The sequence below is a fragment of the Scyliorhinus canicula genome, chromosome 1, assembly GCF_902713615.1.
Source record: "Scyliorhinus canicula chromosome 1, sScyCan1.1, whole genome shotgun sequence".
NCBI classification, from domain to species: domain Eukaryota; kingdom Metazoa; phylum Chordata; class Chondrichthyes; order Carcharhiniformes; family Scyliorhinidae; genus Scyliorhinus; species Scyliorhinus canicula.
Genome location: NC_052146.1, coordinates 17,267,405 through 17,282,800, shown reverse-complemented (window position 1 = coordinate 17,282,800; position 15,396 = coordinate 17,267,405). Strand labels below are relative to the sequence as shown.

The window sequence follows — 15,396 nt, the reverse complement described above, 5'->3', positions numbered from 1 at the left end:
GAGTCTGCACCAACCCACTTAATCCCTCACCTCCACCCTATCCTATAACTCTACAATCCCTCCTTACTAAGGAGCAATTTAGCATGGCCAATCCACCTAACATGCACGTGTTTGTATTGTGGGAGGAAACCGGAGCACCCGGAGGAAACCCACGCAGACACAGGGAGAACGTGCAGACTCCGCACAGACAGTGACCCAGCGGGGAATCGAACCTGGGATCCTGGCGCTGTGAAGCCACAGTGCTCTCCACTTGTGCTACTGTGCTGCCCCAAATGTACTAGCCGAGTGCATTTATTTTCCTCAAATGCCTACGTAATTTCCTTTTGAAATCATTTATTATTTCAGCTTCCACCACCCTCAAGGGCAGCGAGCTCCAGGTCATGACTCCCTACTACATAAAAAAGTTGCCCTCCACACACCTCTCTTGCCCGATATCTTAAGTCTGTGTCTTTGAGCAACTGCGCCATCAGCTAATGAGAACAGCTTTTCTTTACCTATCGCATCTGAACCTGTCCTAAGTTTGAATACCTCTATCAGATCTCCCCACAATGCCCTTTGCTTCCAGAAGAACAGCGCCAGCTTCTGCAACCTAAGCTTGTAGCTAAATTCTATCATCCGTGGGACCATTCTGGCAAAGTGGGCATATGGGCTGGAATTCTCCGGTCGTTGGGATTCTCATTTCCCACCGGCAGCGCCACCCCCGCCCATCGGTTTTCCGAAGGCGCCAGGTGCTTTCAGTGGGAAACCCCACTGAAGCCTGCCGTGAAGCCCCCCCCCCCAGCTGCACCAGAGTTTGAACCATTCTGAAAACAAACTTCAATGGCGAGGCGGGGCTGGAGCGAGACGGCAAGGTCATCTCCACAGGGATCACTCATCAGCACAGAAGGAAACCCCCTCCCCAGCCATCGCCCACGGACATGGGGGAATCTCCACCAGAAGTATCGGATATCCCACCCGTCCCCAAGCATCAGCACCAAGAGTTCACCCTCCTCCCAACCATACACTCCCGTCAACACGGGGTTCTCATGGCCCCCCCCACCCCCACACCACAAGCATCAACATCAGAGGCGCTTATTGCCAGCCCCGCATCCAACGCACCCCGCAACATCAGCACCGTGGCTCCCACCCCCGACCCAATCATTCACCACCATCAGTATCGGGGCTCCCAACCCCCCCAACCATTCCCCCCATCAGTATCGGGGCTCTCACCCCCCCCCCCCCCCACCCCCATTCACCACCATCAGTATCGGGGCTCTCCCCCCCCCCCAACCATTCCCCCCATCAGTATCGGGGTTCTCACCCCCCGGCCCCCAACCATTCACCCCCATCAGCACCGGGGTTCCCCCCCTCCCCCCCACCCAACCATTCACCACCATCAGTATCGGGGCTCCCAACCCCCCCCCCCCCCCAACCATTCCCCCCATCAGTATCGGGGCTCTCACCCCCCCACCCCCATTCACCACCATCAGTATCGGGGCTCTCACCCCCCCCCCCGCCCCCAACCATTCACCCCCATCAGCACCGGGGTTCCCCCCCCCTCCCCCCCCCCACCCAACCATTCACCACCATCAGTATCAGGGCTCCCACCCACCCCCCCCCAACCATTCACCACCATCAGCATTGGGGCTCTCACCCCCCCCTCCCCCCCCCCCCAACCATTCACCACCATCAGCATCGGGGCTCTCACCCCCCTACCCCCCCCCCCCCCAACCATTCACTACCATCAGCACCGGGGTTCTCACCCCCGACCCAACCACCATTCACCACCATCAGTATCGGGGCTCCCACACCCCCCCCCCTCAACCATTCACCACCATCAGTATCGGGGCTCCCACCCCCACCCCCCCCCCCAACCATTCACCACCATCAGTATCGGGGCTCCCCCCCCCCCCCCAACCATTCACCACCATCAGTATCGGGGCTCCCCCCCCCCCCCAACCATTCACCCCCATCAGTATCGGGGCTCCCCCCCCCCCCCAACCATGCACCCCCATCAGTATCGGGGCTTCCCCCCCCACCCCCCAACCATTCACCACCATCAACACTGTTGCTCGATCCAGCAGCGGCGAGGGACGTGGAAAATCGGAAAACGCATTCTCCCCGGCAAGAATCACATTTCCTGATTCTCGCAGCGCTTTCAACCCGCGTCGCTGTTCTCGCTGACGGCCAACACGGGTGAAAATCACCCCAAACGATTTGAGCCTGGTCTGACTCAAAACGTGAGCTCTGTTTCTCCCTTCACAGGTGCGGCCAGACCCGCTGAGCTTTTTTCCGGCATTTTCTGATTTTATTTCGGACGCCCACCATCATTTGGTTTTGGCTTTTATTGACGACAAATATATTGCCTTTGCTGGCGTCACGTATAGATTGAAGAATCTATGACAGCTGAGAAGGAGCCTGAAGCGCTTTCAATTGTACTAAAGACACGAATGGGTACAAGAGAGGCTTTATTACAGTTAGATATTTATCCTCCGACTGCAGCTGGTAGAATGGCTGCTCAGGAGAACTCGTACATATTTATACGGCTCCTTGTGGGCGGAGCTAGCCGGCAGGGGCTACCGACGAACCTGTAATACAGGTACTGCTGTACATCCCCTAATACAGGCACACACACAATTACATGGTGGATCACCACAGAGCCCACTTTCCCAACATCCAGCTGGTGTGCAACCAGCCTTAGTGCATCATGCAGATCAGAGCTCGGTATTCTGGCAGCAGCCCTGCCGCCTTCATTCTGCCGCCGTCTGCTCTACCATCTGCACTTACAAACCAAAGGGTGGCTACTAGGGTTAACTGCTGAACATATGTTTGGATATTCTGGTGCACAACCCACGCACTCGTGAGCAACATGCTCACATCTGCAGCGTACCTGTGTCCAGTGTGTCATTGCATGCAATTTCCACTTCTAAGCTATCCCCAGTTCAGTTTCAATATCTTAACGTAGTGGCTGTATCAGCAAACCTGCCAGTTCCCCCTCCACTTAAGAACCTTAATTTATGAGCTACCTTGCACTAGGGAGGGAAGTGTTTCACTGAGTGTCGTGCTGTGTGTTTAGGTCATGTGGCGGCCTTGCTTGAATCGTGTGTGCTAGCTGAAGGCTTGTGCTCCAGAATTTGCCACACCCCTAGCCAAGCTGTTCCAGTACAGCTACAACACTGGCATCTACCCGGCAATGTGGAAAATTGTCCTGGTGTGTCCTGTACTCATGAAACAGGACAAATCCGTCCCAGCCAATTACCACCCTCAGTCTACTCTCCATCATCAGAAAAGTGATGTAAGGAGTCAGCAACAGTGCTATCAAACAGCACTTATTCAGCAATAACCTGCTCATGGACGCTCAGTTTAGTTTCTGCCAGCATCACTCAACTCCCGACCTCATTCCAGCCTTGGTTCAAACATGGACAAAAGAGCTGAATGCCAGAGGTGAGGTGAGAGTGACTGCCCTTGACATCAAGGCAGCATTTGACTGATTATGTCATCAACGAGCCCTAGTGAAACTGGAATCAATGGAAATCAGGAGGAAATCTCTCCGCTGGTTGGAGTCATACCTGGCACAAAGGAAGATGGCTGTGGGGGTTGGAGGCCAATCATCTCAGCTCCAGGACATCATGGCAGCAGTTCCTCAGAGTAGTGTCCTCGGCCCAACCATCTTCAGCTGCTTCATCAATTACCTCCCTTCCATCATACGGTCAAAAGTGGGATGTTTGCCGATGACTGCACAATGTTCAGCATCATTTGCAACTCCTCAGATAATGAAGCAGTTCATAGCCAAATGCAGTAAAAAGACCTGGACAATATCCAGGCTTGGGCTGACAAGTGGCAAGCTACATTTGTGCCACAGAAGTGTCAGGCAATGACCATCTCGTACAAGAGAGGATCTCACCATTGCCCCTTGACATTCAATGGCATTACCATCACTGAATCCCCTACAACCAACACCCCCCCCCCCCCCCCCCCCCCCCCACAAAGCTGTTCACCATCAACAAGGCACAAGTCAGGAGCGTGATGGAATACTCTCCACTTGCCTGGATGAGCGCTGCTCCAACAACACTCAAGAAGCTCGACACCATCCAGAACAAAGCAGTCCGCTTGATTTCTCCTCCTTCCACAAACATTCAAACCCTCCACCACCCGACGAACAGCGGCAGTCTTGTGTACCATCTACAAGATGCTCTGCAGTAACTCATCACAGTTCCTTCGACAGCACCTTCCAAACCCAAGGCCACTACCATCTAGAAGGACAAGAGCAGCAGATACCTGGGAACCCCACCACCTGGAGGTTCCCCTCCAAGTCACTCACCATCCTGACTTGGAAATATATCGCCGTTCCTTCACTGTTGCTGGGGCAACATCCTGGAGCTCCCTCCCTAACAGCACAGTCGGTGTACCTAAACTTCAAGGGCTGCAACGGTTCAAGGAGGCAACTCACCACCACCTTCTGAAGGGCAACTCGGGATGGGCAGTAAATACTGGTGTAACCACATCCCATAAATTAATTTTAAATATATTTTTTTAAAAGCTGCAAGATGTGAGTGTAAGGGTTAAAGCAGTGCCAAGTGTGAGGGAAACCAGAAACTATGGACGTTCGATATGAGTTGAGGTTGATCACGATTGTTGTGGGTGAGCATTATTGATTTCCCAATCCTTGTTGTATGACTGATATGATCGTGATAAACAGAAGAACACAACACAAGCGGTTCTGGAGGTTGGTTCTTGCCCATGCAACTAAAATCCCACTATTAGCAATGACGTCAGGACCGAGAGAGGGGAAATAAGAGTACAAATTGTGGGTGTTAATTGTCACTTTCTTCTTCTTCCTCTTGCCCAGCCTGAACCTCACAAACAGTGACATATTATCCCTGTACGACGGAGATGACTTAACCGTGAGGATTCTCGGACAATACGTTGGAAGCAATGCCCCGTTAAAAGTATACTCCACAACCTCTGACCTCACTGTCAGATTCCACTCGGATCCAGCTGGCTTGATTTTTGGAAAGGGCCAGGGATTTATCATGAATTATTACGGTGAGTAGCATTCTGTTTCTGAAAAAGCTGATAAGTTAGCATTACGGCAACTTTCTTTCAATGTAGGACAGTGCTCCAAGTCACGTCACAGCGGCTTGACTAAAAAGTGGATGGCAAGCTAAAGAAGGAGATATTGCAAGGAGTGGCCAAAGACAGTCTTGGGAACGGATAGCTAGAAGTGATGGAGTGAAGGGAGGCCGGTTGGGAAAGAACCCAAATCCAGAGGAAGGAAGAGTTTGGGAGAAGGGCTGAAGGAGTTTACAGAAATAAAATGGCTGTGGGCTGTGTAGGGATTTAAACACCAGGATGAGAAGATTAGATTTGAGATGCTTGGAGAACCAATGTATTCGATAAAGAACTGGGATGAGAGGGACTCCGTGTTGGACAGGGCACAGTCAGCAAATTTTGGATGAGCTGGCTTGTGGATAAAGGTTGAGAGGCTGACCAGGGCTTTGGAATAAACCATGTCTGGAGGTGTCAAAGGCAATGGATGAGGGTTTAGCCGGGGCCAATGCAAACGTTGAGGAGGCCATTTCATTGAGAATGGAGGCTGCAGTGTGACACTTGTGGGTCTGGAAGTTTCCACGGCCCTCACTGAGGCACCCCACCCTTACGAAGGCAAATCAGTCCAATGCTCGCTGTGTTACGCTTCTGTGCAGGTTGCAGTTGGCCGGGTGCAGAAGCAGAATTCATTTCCGAGTACGCTGACCCTGAAGTGAAATCTGTTTTTTAAAAACAAATGTGACCAGAATGGAGATTTGAAGTCGGTGCTACTGACAACGAACGCTGTAACATCATGAAGGGTAACTGTAGGTCCAGGCAAGCAATATGCTGTCGCCGTTTCCTCTTAACTACAAAATGGGCATTAAATATTTGGAGCAACTGCATTTGGAATTTAAAGAAAGGGACTTTCCTTTTGAAGGAGCACCCCTGAGATCTCTCTGGCAGTCCAGTTTCTAACTGTGCTGAGGAATTGAACCATTGTCCACCCACGGCTCCCAGCTTTGAACCCTGGCTTGTGATCTCAGTCAGCGTTGTAGTGGTACTCAGTACCCCCAGACGAGGGTTCCCGCTCCTGATTGTTATCCACTGCCTACTGCTGGGGATTGGGACTCAGAAGAGGGGGTTCCTCCCACCACTCCTAACCACCATGTCCAGGCAAGGGTCCCATCAATATGAGTATCACAGAAGACAACTTCAGCACCGGTGAGGTTCCAGACTGTGGTCGTTGCCACTGGAGCTGATGCGAAGCTTACAGAAAATTATAAGAGACCCTTGGTTCTATTAGTGGGCCCGAATAAAAACAGTGCAAGGTAGTCCTGCTGCAACTTTATAAATCGCTAGGTAGGCTTCAGTTGGAATACCGTACCCAATTGTGGGTGCTGAAATTAAGGCAGAATGTTAAGTCCTTGGACCAGGTGACCAGAATTATATCCAGGTCTTCATTGGATGTGGCGAGACTGTTGGGTTGTCCTTAAAGCAGAGAAGGTTAAGGGAAAGTTTATTCAAAGTTGGGCGAGGGAGGATGATTGTTTAGATAGGGCTAAACGGTTTCCATAGTCCCGAGAGTTGGTAGCCAGGGGACAGAGATTTAAGAGAATTGATACCAGACCAGATGGGGAATGAAAAGATTTTTTTTTGACAAACCAGCAGTTTATGTTATGATCGGGAATGCACGAGAATGGTTGAGGAAGCAGATTCAGGAGTGACTTTCAGTCGGGAATTAAATATCTGCTTGGAAGGGGGAAAAAATAGAGGCAAGGGAGCGGGGACAATTGTCAAGCTCCAAATGGCCTCCACCTGTGCTGTATCCCTTCGTGAAAGGATAGGATGAAAATTGTTTGCAAATGCAAGGAGCAAACAAAATTGTCTTTGTGTTGTGAAAACCTTGTCACTTGCACATAATTCCTGGTTCTCGGAGAGCTTACTCTACCTGATAATCCAAACTGTCCATGTTTTTTGTCAAGTGAACACTTTGTGACTGTTGTAATATATTCGCACCAGCCATAATCTAGAAGTAGCATGTAAACACATTCAAAGGCTTCAATTAAACTAAGTCATTAATAGACACTTTTAAACTGTATAATTACAAGACAGTGAATTTGTTGGCAGTGATGTTTAAGGCAGTAATTCATTCTTGGCTGGTTTGATATAAACAGGAAAAAAAACTGAAGCCTAAGTGATTTATGAGGATGAGCGGAGACATGGGATTGAATTATTGCTTCAAAATCAGAGCCAGACACCTGGTGCTCTCTGCCTTTGCTGCGTTTCAGCTTGGATTTTCTTCTCTACTTCCCTCAATACCCCTTCACAAAATGCTGAGGGTGGCTGAGGTATGACCCAGCAGGTAATCGAGCTCTCCGCTGCCTCCTCTGAGTGGCCACGAGTCGGCCGATGATTCTCCATTGCGGGTCCGCCCCAAGGCCGCTCGCCACCGAGAATCATGTGACCGGGGTCCAGAGCACCCCACCCCTGATATACAGTGTGCAAGACCCCAAACCTTTTGGGTTGTACCGTTGTTCAATTTACCAACTTTTTGATTACCCCTACAAGAAATGTATCTTCTAACTACCCCCTCCCCACCCCCTCTCAGTGACCACAAACTTGGGGTTGGTTTAGCACAGTGGGCTAAACAGCTGGCTTGTAATGCAGAACAAGGCAATCAGCGTGGGATCAATTCCCGTGCCAGCACGGTAGCATTGTGTGTAGTACAATTGCTTCACAGCTCTAGGGTCCTAGGTTCGATTCTGGCTTGGGTCACTGTCTGTGCGGAGTCTGCACATCCTCCCCATGTCTGCTTGGGTTTCCTCTGGGTGCTCCGGTTTCCTCCCACAGTCTAAAGATGTGCAGGTTAGGTGGATTGGCCATGATAAATTGCTCTTAGTGTCCAAAATTGCCCTTAGTGTTGGGTGGGGTTACTACATTATGGGGATAGGGTGGAGGTGTTGAACTTGGGTAGGGTGCTCTTTCCAACAGCTGGTGCAGACTCGATGGGCCGAATGGCCTCCTTCTGCACTGTAAATTCTATGATAATCTATGAAACAGGCGCCGGAATGTGGACAGTAACTTCATTTGAGCCAACTTGTGACAATAAGCTATTATTATTATTATTGAATTATCACATTACAGGTAAACATATATCCAGAATGATTTTTTGCCTGCCATTTTTTTGTTTGTTGGAGCCTCCCGCTTCCCGTCTCTTGCTCACTGCTCCCTGCCGCCCACTCTGCCTCAACACCCCTCGCTGTGAATAAGGGAGAGGGGGGTGGGAGAGGCAGGGGGTGAAGCCAGATCCCTTTTGGCAGGGTTTTCCTGTTGGAAATTGGACCGAGAGGTGTGGCAGCTCACGGAAAGTCCAATCGATGGCCAGAAAGGTGTGAATGTCATTATTGTCTCATAATGTCCTCGTCTTCACCAGTTTGCAAATGGTCCTTGGGTTTCAAATCAAACGCTGGTTTATCAGCAATCCCTTCAAGCACATGAGCCTGACTATCATCACCCTCGGGCACTTGGATGAGTCCAGTTGCGTAACCTCAGGTCTGTCAGGTAGCGTTCATCCAGCTGTCTCCTTGATGACTGAGGGCATTTCATTCTTGCTAAATCTCCCTCCTGTGGTTTTGCAGCCTCGAGGTATCAGGAGGTAATTGAGGACTTTCCTTATTGTGTTTGCCCATGATGGCTGAGTGATTGAAATGAAAAATGAAATGAAAATCGCTTATTGTCACGAGTAGGCTTCAATGAAGTTACTGTGAAAAGCCCCTAGTCGCCACATTCCGGCGCCTGTCCGGGGAGGCTGGTACGGGAACCGAACCGTGCTGCTGGCCTGCTTGGTCTGCTTTAAAAGCCAGCGATTTAGCTTAGTGAGCTAAACCAGCCCCGATGGAAACACTTCGGGCGCGATTCTCCAGCCTCGTTGCGTTCTTGCTCGAGCGAAGCGAGGCCGATGAATAGCGGCAGAGGCAGAAAACTAGAACCGCACCAGGCGCCAAACAGTTTGCGATGCAACCGGCCTGCTCCTGTCGGTGAAATCGGGGTCTCGCGGTAATGTGGCGAGATACTAATTATCACCACTTAAGCCCTATTTCCATACAATTAATGGGAGCCACCCCTTATGTAACAGCCTCCCGCGATTCATCAGCCTCCCCAGCACGTGGCCACATTAGCGCCGATTAGTTCTCCTTTTTAAAAAAGTGAACCTGGCGGAAGGGATTCTGTGGGGAGCTGAGGAGGTGGGGAGCCGAGGAGGTGAGTAGCCACCTTTGCTCACAAGCAAAGAGCCCGGACGTGCTGGGATTGCCACCCCAGTGCTCGGCTGGGGGTGGGGTATCTCGGCTGGGAATGGGACACCTTCGCAGAGGGGTGCCACCCCAGGAGGGTGAGGGGGTTGAGGCACTGGGGGGCAACTGGGGGCAACCGCACGCAGCACTACCATGCCAATCCCTGGATTATGTGTATCCATTCCGGGAGAAACCCCTGTCCCTGCCCATCTGCCCACAGACCACCCATAAAGCCCCTCAGCTGCCGAGGTTTCTGGTCATGCGGCTGAAGGCTATCGCTGATCGGGAATTGGCAATCGTGGTTAAGTGAGCACTTCACACAGGATTCCCGTGGGCGGGCGGGTCATGTAGCATGTGGCAGTCATTGCCTAGCATCCCAATCAAACCATCATGCGTGAACACTGTGCCTGAATACTATGGGAGGCAACACCACACACACAGCAGCCAACATCAGCACACTCAGGGGATGGAACACAGCCCCGTGACATGTCTACAGCCGGAGAGTGCAAGGGGAGAGGACCAGCGCCTGGTCCAGAAGATGTTATGACCAGGTGTCTGGGGTTGTGGTGAGGGCAGCCCGCTGCGTGATCCAGGGATGGGAGCCGCCGCTGTTTGTCGGTCTAACACCCTCTCCCAGTGCCTTACAGATATTAAACGCTAGGGCAGGGATTCTGGACCCAAAAGCTGCCTTAGTGATGCTGCTGCTAGGCCAGGAGGCCAGACGCCGGAGACAGCGGGAGCAGCAGCATCTGCAGATGCTCGAGGTGGCGGCCCATGTGCCGGATCCTGCCCCACACCCTGAGACGGAAGGGTTGGGGGGTGGTGGGGGGGGGGGGGGGGGGGGGGGGGGGGGGGGGGGGGGTTGAAGGGGATGGAGGTGGAGGGAGGGTTTGGGGTCACATGGAGCGTTGGGGTGGATGCTTACATGGGGGCGGAAAAGTCTGGGGGCAACGTCAAGCTGGAGAGTCAGGATGAGGCTGTGGCAGGGGGTCGGGGTGACGCTGTGGCGGGGGGGTCAGGGGTAAATCTGCGAGCGGGAGGGCCAGGGGAATAGGGTGAAGCAGTGAGCGGGAGGGTCGGGGGTTGGGGGTGAATCTGTGAGAGGGAGGCTCGCGGGTGAATCTGTGAGCGGGAGGGTTGGGGGTGAATCTGTGAGGGAGAGGGTCGGGGGTGAATCTGTGAGGGGGAGGGTCAGGGGTGAATCTGTGAGGGGGAGGGTCAGGGGTGAATCTGTGAGGGGGTGAGTCGGGGTGAATCTGTGAGGGGGAGGGTCGGGGGTGAATCTGTGAGGGGGAGGGTCGAGGGTGAATCTGTGAGTGGGATGGTTGGGGGTGAATGTGTGGGGGAGGGTCAGGGGTGAATCTGTGAGGGGGAGGGTTGGGGGTGAATGTGTGGGGGAGGGTCAGGGGTGAATCTGTGAGTGGGAGGGTTGGGGGTGAATGTGTGGGGGAGGGTCAGGGGTGAATCTGTGAGGGGGAGGGTCAAGGGTGAATCTGTGAACAGGAGGGTCGGGGGTTGGGGTTGAATCTGTGAGGGGGAGGGTCGGGAGTGAATCTGTGAGGGGGAGGGTCGAGGGTGAATCTGTGAGGGGGAGGGTCGGGGTGAATCTGTGAGGGGGAGGGTCGAGGGTGAATCTGTGAGGGGGTGGGTCGGGGGTGAATCTGTGAGGGGGTGGGTCGGGGGTGAATCTGTGAGTGGGAGGGTCGAGGGTGAATCTGTGAGGGGGTGGGTCGGGGGTGAATCTGTGAGGGGGTGGGTCGGGGGTGAATCTGTGAGTGGGAGGGTCGAGGGTGAATCTGTGAGGGGGTGGGTCGGGGGTGAATCTGTGAGTGGGAGGGTTGGGGGTGAATGTGTGGGGGAGGGTCAGGGGTGAATCTGTGAGTGGGAGGGTTGGGGGTGAATCTGTGAGGGGGTGGGTCGGGGGTGAATCTGTGAGTGGGAGGGTTGGGGGTGAATGTGTGGGGGAGGGTCAGGGGTGAATCTGTGAGGGGGTGGGTCGGGGGTGAATCTGTGTAATGGGAGGGTTGGGGGTGAATCTGAGTGGGAGGGTCGGGTGTGAATCAGTGAGCGGGAGGTGAGGGCAGAATCTTTCGGGAAAGTAGCAGTCAGTTTTCTAAAACAAGGTCGGATATGCTCAGAACTGCACTAAAACAAAAACTGGAGACAGCTTCATTGAAGGAACTCAGGTGGGATTTCCAGGGGAGATATCTGCCAGTGCACAAGTTTTCTTAAGTACTCCCTGGAGACACCTCCCACACTTCCAGGGGTACCCATGCCCACGTTGAGAATTTCCCACTTGGGGAGCAGTGTTGTAGCAGATTGTCAAACGGTATTCACAAGTAGGAACACCCAACAGTTGTTCTTATCTTTATTTTCTCCCTCACTGAGGTACATTGGGAGCAATATTAATGCTGTATAAATACTGTGACAGGGACTCACACCACTCATTCCAACCCCAGTACTAAACCCGGGATGTGGCTCAATACAACATCACATTGCTTACATACCTCCAGAGTATTGATGAAGATCACAACAGAATCATTTATATGTTAATGGGGTTCAGTTGACATACTTATCGATAATTCATTAATGCATAAAAGGCTGGTATTTTTTTTTTTTTAAATTTAGATTACCCAATTATTTTTTCCAATTAAGGGACAATTTAGCGTGGCCAATCCACCTACTCTGCACATTTTTGGGTTGTGGGGGCGAAACCCACGCAGACACGGGGAGAATGTGCAAACTCCACACGGACAGTGACCCAGAGCCGGGATCGAACCTGGGACCTCAGCGCCGTGAGGCGGTTGTGCTAACCACTAGGCCACCGTGCTGCCCTAAAGCAGAGGGGATCTTTAGCGCAGGGCTAAATCGCTGGCTTTGAAAGCAGACCAAGGCAGGCCAGCAGCATGGTTCGATTCCCGTAACAGCCTCCCCGAACAGGTGCCGGAATGTGGCGACTAGGGGCTTTTCACAGTAACTTCATTAGAAGCCTACTTGTGACAATAAGCGATTTTCATTTCAAGGGGGCCTCATGGTAGCATGGTGGTTAGCATCAATGCTTCACAGCTCCAGGGTCCCAGGTTCGATTCCCGGCTGGGTCACTGTCTGTGTGGAGTCTGCACGTCCTCCCCCTGTGTGCGTGGGTTTCCTCCGGGTGCTCCGGTTTCCTCCCACAGTCCAAAGATGTGCGGGTTAGGTGGATTGGCCATGATAAATTGCCCGTAGTGTAAGGTTAATGGGGGGATTGTTGGGTTACAGGTTACGTGGGTTTAAGTAGGGTGATCATTGCTCGGCACAACATCGAGGGCCGAAGGGCCTGTTCTGTGCTGTACTGTTCTAAAGGCTGGTATTTAACTAGCACCTTCCATGACATTAAAACATCCCACAATGTTTCAGAACCAATGAAGTGATTTTGAAATGTTAGTCACTGTTGTGACATGGGGAACATGCAACTAATTTGCACACCGTTAATGACCAGAAAATCTGTTTTAGTGACGTTGGCTGAGGGATAAATAAGTATGTCCTTCCGAGAGGTCAAATTAAGCCTCATTTTACGCCTCTCTGAAAAACAGCAGTCCGTCAGTGCAGGGTTCCCACAGTGCAGCGTTCTCTCAGTGCAGCGTTCCCTCAGTGCGGTGTTCCCTCAGGGCAGTGTTCCCTCAGTGCGGCGTTCCCTCAGTGTAGCGTTCCCTCAGTGCAGCGTTCCCACAGTGCAGCGTTCTCTCAGGGCAGTGTTCCCTCAGTGCTGCATTCCCTCAGTGTAGTGCTCCCTCAGTGCGGCGTTCCCTCAGTGCAGTGCTCCCTCAGTGCGACGTTCCCTCAGTGCAGTGTTCTCAGTGTGGTGTTCCCTCAGTGCAATGTTCTCCGTGTGGTGTTCCCTCAGTGCGACGCTCTCTCAGTGCAGTGCTCCCTCAGTGCAACGCTCTCACAGAGCAGTGTTCCCTCAGTGCAGTGTCCCCTCAGTGCAGTGCTCCCTCAGTGCAGTGTTCCCTCAGTGCGACGCTCCCTCAGTGCAGTGTTCCCTCAGTGCAGCGTTCCTGCAGTGCGGCGTTCCCTCAGTGCTGCATTCCCTCAGTGTAGTGCTCCCTCAGTGCGGCGTTCCCTCAGTGCAGTGCTCCCTCAGTGCGGCGTTCCCTCAGTGCAGTGTTCTCAGTGTGGTGTTCCCTCAGTGCAATGTTCTCCGTGTGGTGTTCCCTCCGTGCAGTGTTCCCTCAGTGCAGTGTTCCCTCAGTGCGACGCTCCCTCAGTGCGACGCTCCCTCAGTGGAGTGTTCCCTCAGTGCAGCGTTGCTGCAGTGCGGCGTTCCCTCAGTGCAGCGTTCCCTCAGTGCAGCGTTCCCTCAGTGCAGCGTTCCCTCAGTGCGACGTTGCCTCAGTGCGACGTTGCCTCAGTGCAGCATTCAATCAGTGCAGTGCATCCTCAGTGCAGCATTCCCTCAGTGCAGCGTTCCCTCAGTGCGGTGTTCCCTCAATGCAGCGTTCCCTCAGTGCATTGTTCCCTCAGTGTGGTGTCCGCTCAGTGCAGCGTTCCCTCAGTGCGTTGTTGCCTCAGTGCAGTGTTGCCTCAGTGCAGAGTTCCCTCAGTGCAGAGTTCCCTCAGTGCAGAGTTCCCTCAGTGCAGAGTTCCCTCAGTGCAGAGTTCCCTCAGTGCAGAGTTCCCTCAGTGCAGAGTTCCCTCAGTGCAGAGTTCCCTCAGTGCAGAGTTCCCTCAGTGCAGAGTTCCCTCAGTGCAGAGTTCCCTCAGTGCAGAGTTCCCTCAGTGCAGAGTTCCCTCAGTGCAGTGTTTCTTCAGCACAGTGTTCCCTCAATGCAGTGTTTCCTCAATGCTGTGTTCTGTCAGTGTATTGCTCCCTCAGTGTGGTGTTCCTCCAGTACATCGTTCTCTCAGTCGGGTGTTACCCTCAGTGCGGTCTTCCCTCAATGCAGTGTTCCCTCGTTATGGTGTCCCCTCAGTGCACTGTTCTCTCAGTGCACTGTTCTCTCAGTGCGGTGTTCCCTCAGTGTGGCGTTCCCTCAGTGCCGTGTTCTCTCAGTGCAGTGTTTCATCAGTGTGGCATTCCCTCAGTGCGGTGTTCCCTCAGAGTGGTATTCCCTCAGTGCGGTGTTCCCTCAGTGCAGTGTTCCCTCAGTGCGATGTTCCCTCAGTGCGGTGTTCCCTCAGTGCAGCGTTCCCTCAGTGCGGTATTCCCTCAGTGCGGCGTTCCCTCAGTGCGGCGTTCCCTCAGTGCGGTATTCCCTCAGTGCGGCGTTCCCTCAGTGTGGTGTTCCCTCAGTGCGGTGTTCCGTCAGTGCGGTGTTCCCTCAGTGCGGTGTTCCCTCAGTGCAGCGTTCCCTCAGTGCAGCGTTCCCTCAGTGCGGTATTCCCTCAGTGAGGTGTTCCCTCAGAGTGGTATTCCCTCAGTGCGGTGTTCCCTCAGTGCAGTGTTCCCTCAGTGCGGTGTTCCCTCAGTGCGGTGTTCCCTCAGTGCAGCGTTCTCTCAGTGCAGCGTTCCCTCAGTGCGGTATTCCCTCAGTGAGGTGTTCCCTCAGAGTGGTATTCCCTCAGTGCGGTGTTCCCTCAGTGCAGTGTTCCCTCAGTGCGATGTTCCCTCAGTGCGGTGTTCCCTCAGTGCAGCGTTCCCTCAGTGCGGTATTCCCTCAGTGCGGCGTTCCCTCAGTGCGGCGTTCCCTCAGTGCGGTATTCCCTCAGTGCGGCGTTCCCTCAGTGTGGTGTTCCCTCAGTGCGGTGTTCCGTCAGTGCGGTGTTCCCTCAGTGCAGCGTTCCCTCAGTGCGGTGTTCCCTCAGTGCGGTGTTCCCTCAGTGCAGTGTTCCCTCAATGCGGCATTCCCTCAGTTTGGAGATCCCTCAGCGCAGCGTTTCCTCAGTGCAGTGTTCCCTCAGTGCAGTGTTCCCTCAGGGCGGCGTTCGCTCAGTTCGGAGATTCCTCAGTGCAGGATACCCTGAGTGCTGTGTTCTCTCAGTGCTGTGTTCTCTCAGTGCTGTGTTCTCTCAGTGCTGTGTTCTCTCAGTGCTGTGTTCTCTCAGTGCTGTGTTCTCTCAGTGCTGTGTTCTCTCAGTGCTGTGTTCTCTCAGTGCAGCGTTCCCTCAGTGCAGC

At 53.2% G+C, this 15,396-nt stretch overlaps 1 protein-coding gene across 1 annotated transcript in view; it reads left to right on the top strand.

Moving 5' to 3' along the window:
- LOC119974779 (seizure 6-like protein) overlaps positions 1-15,396 on the top strand; it is a 398,298-nt gene that overhangs the window by 334,916 nt on the left and 47,986 nt on the right. Inside the window, exon 10 of the mRNA XM_038814062.1 lies at positions 4,829-5,025. Within this exon, the coding sequence (XP_038669990.1) occupies positions 4,829-5,025 (197 nt within the window). The remainder of the gene's footprint in view (positions 1-4,828; positions 5,026-15,396) is intronic.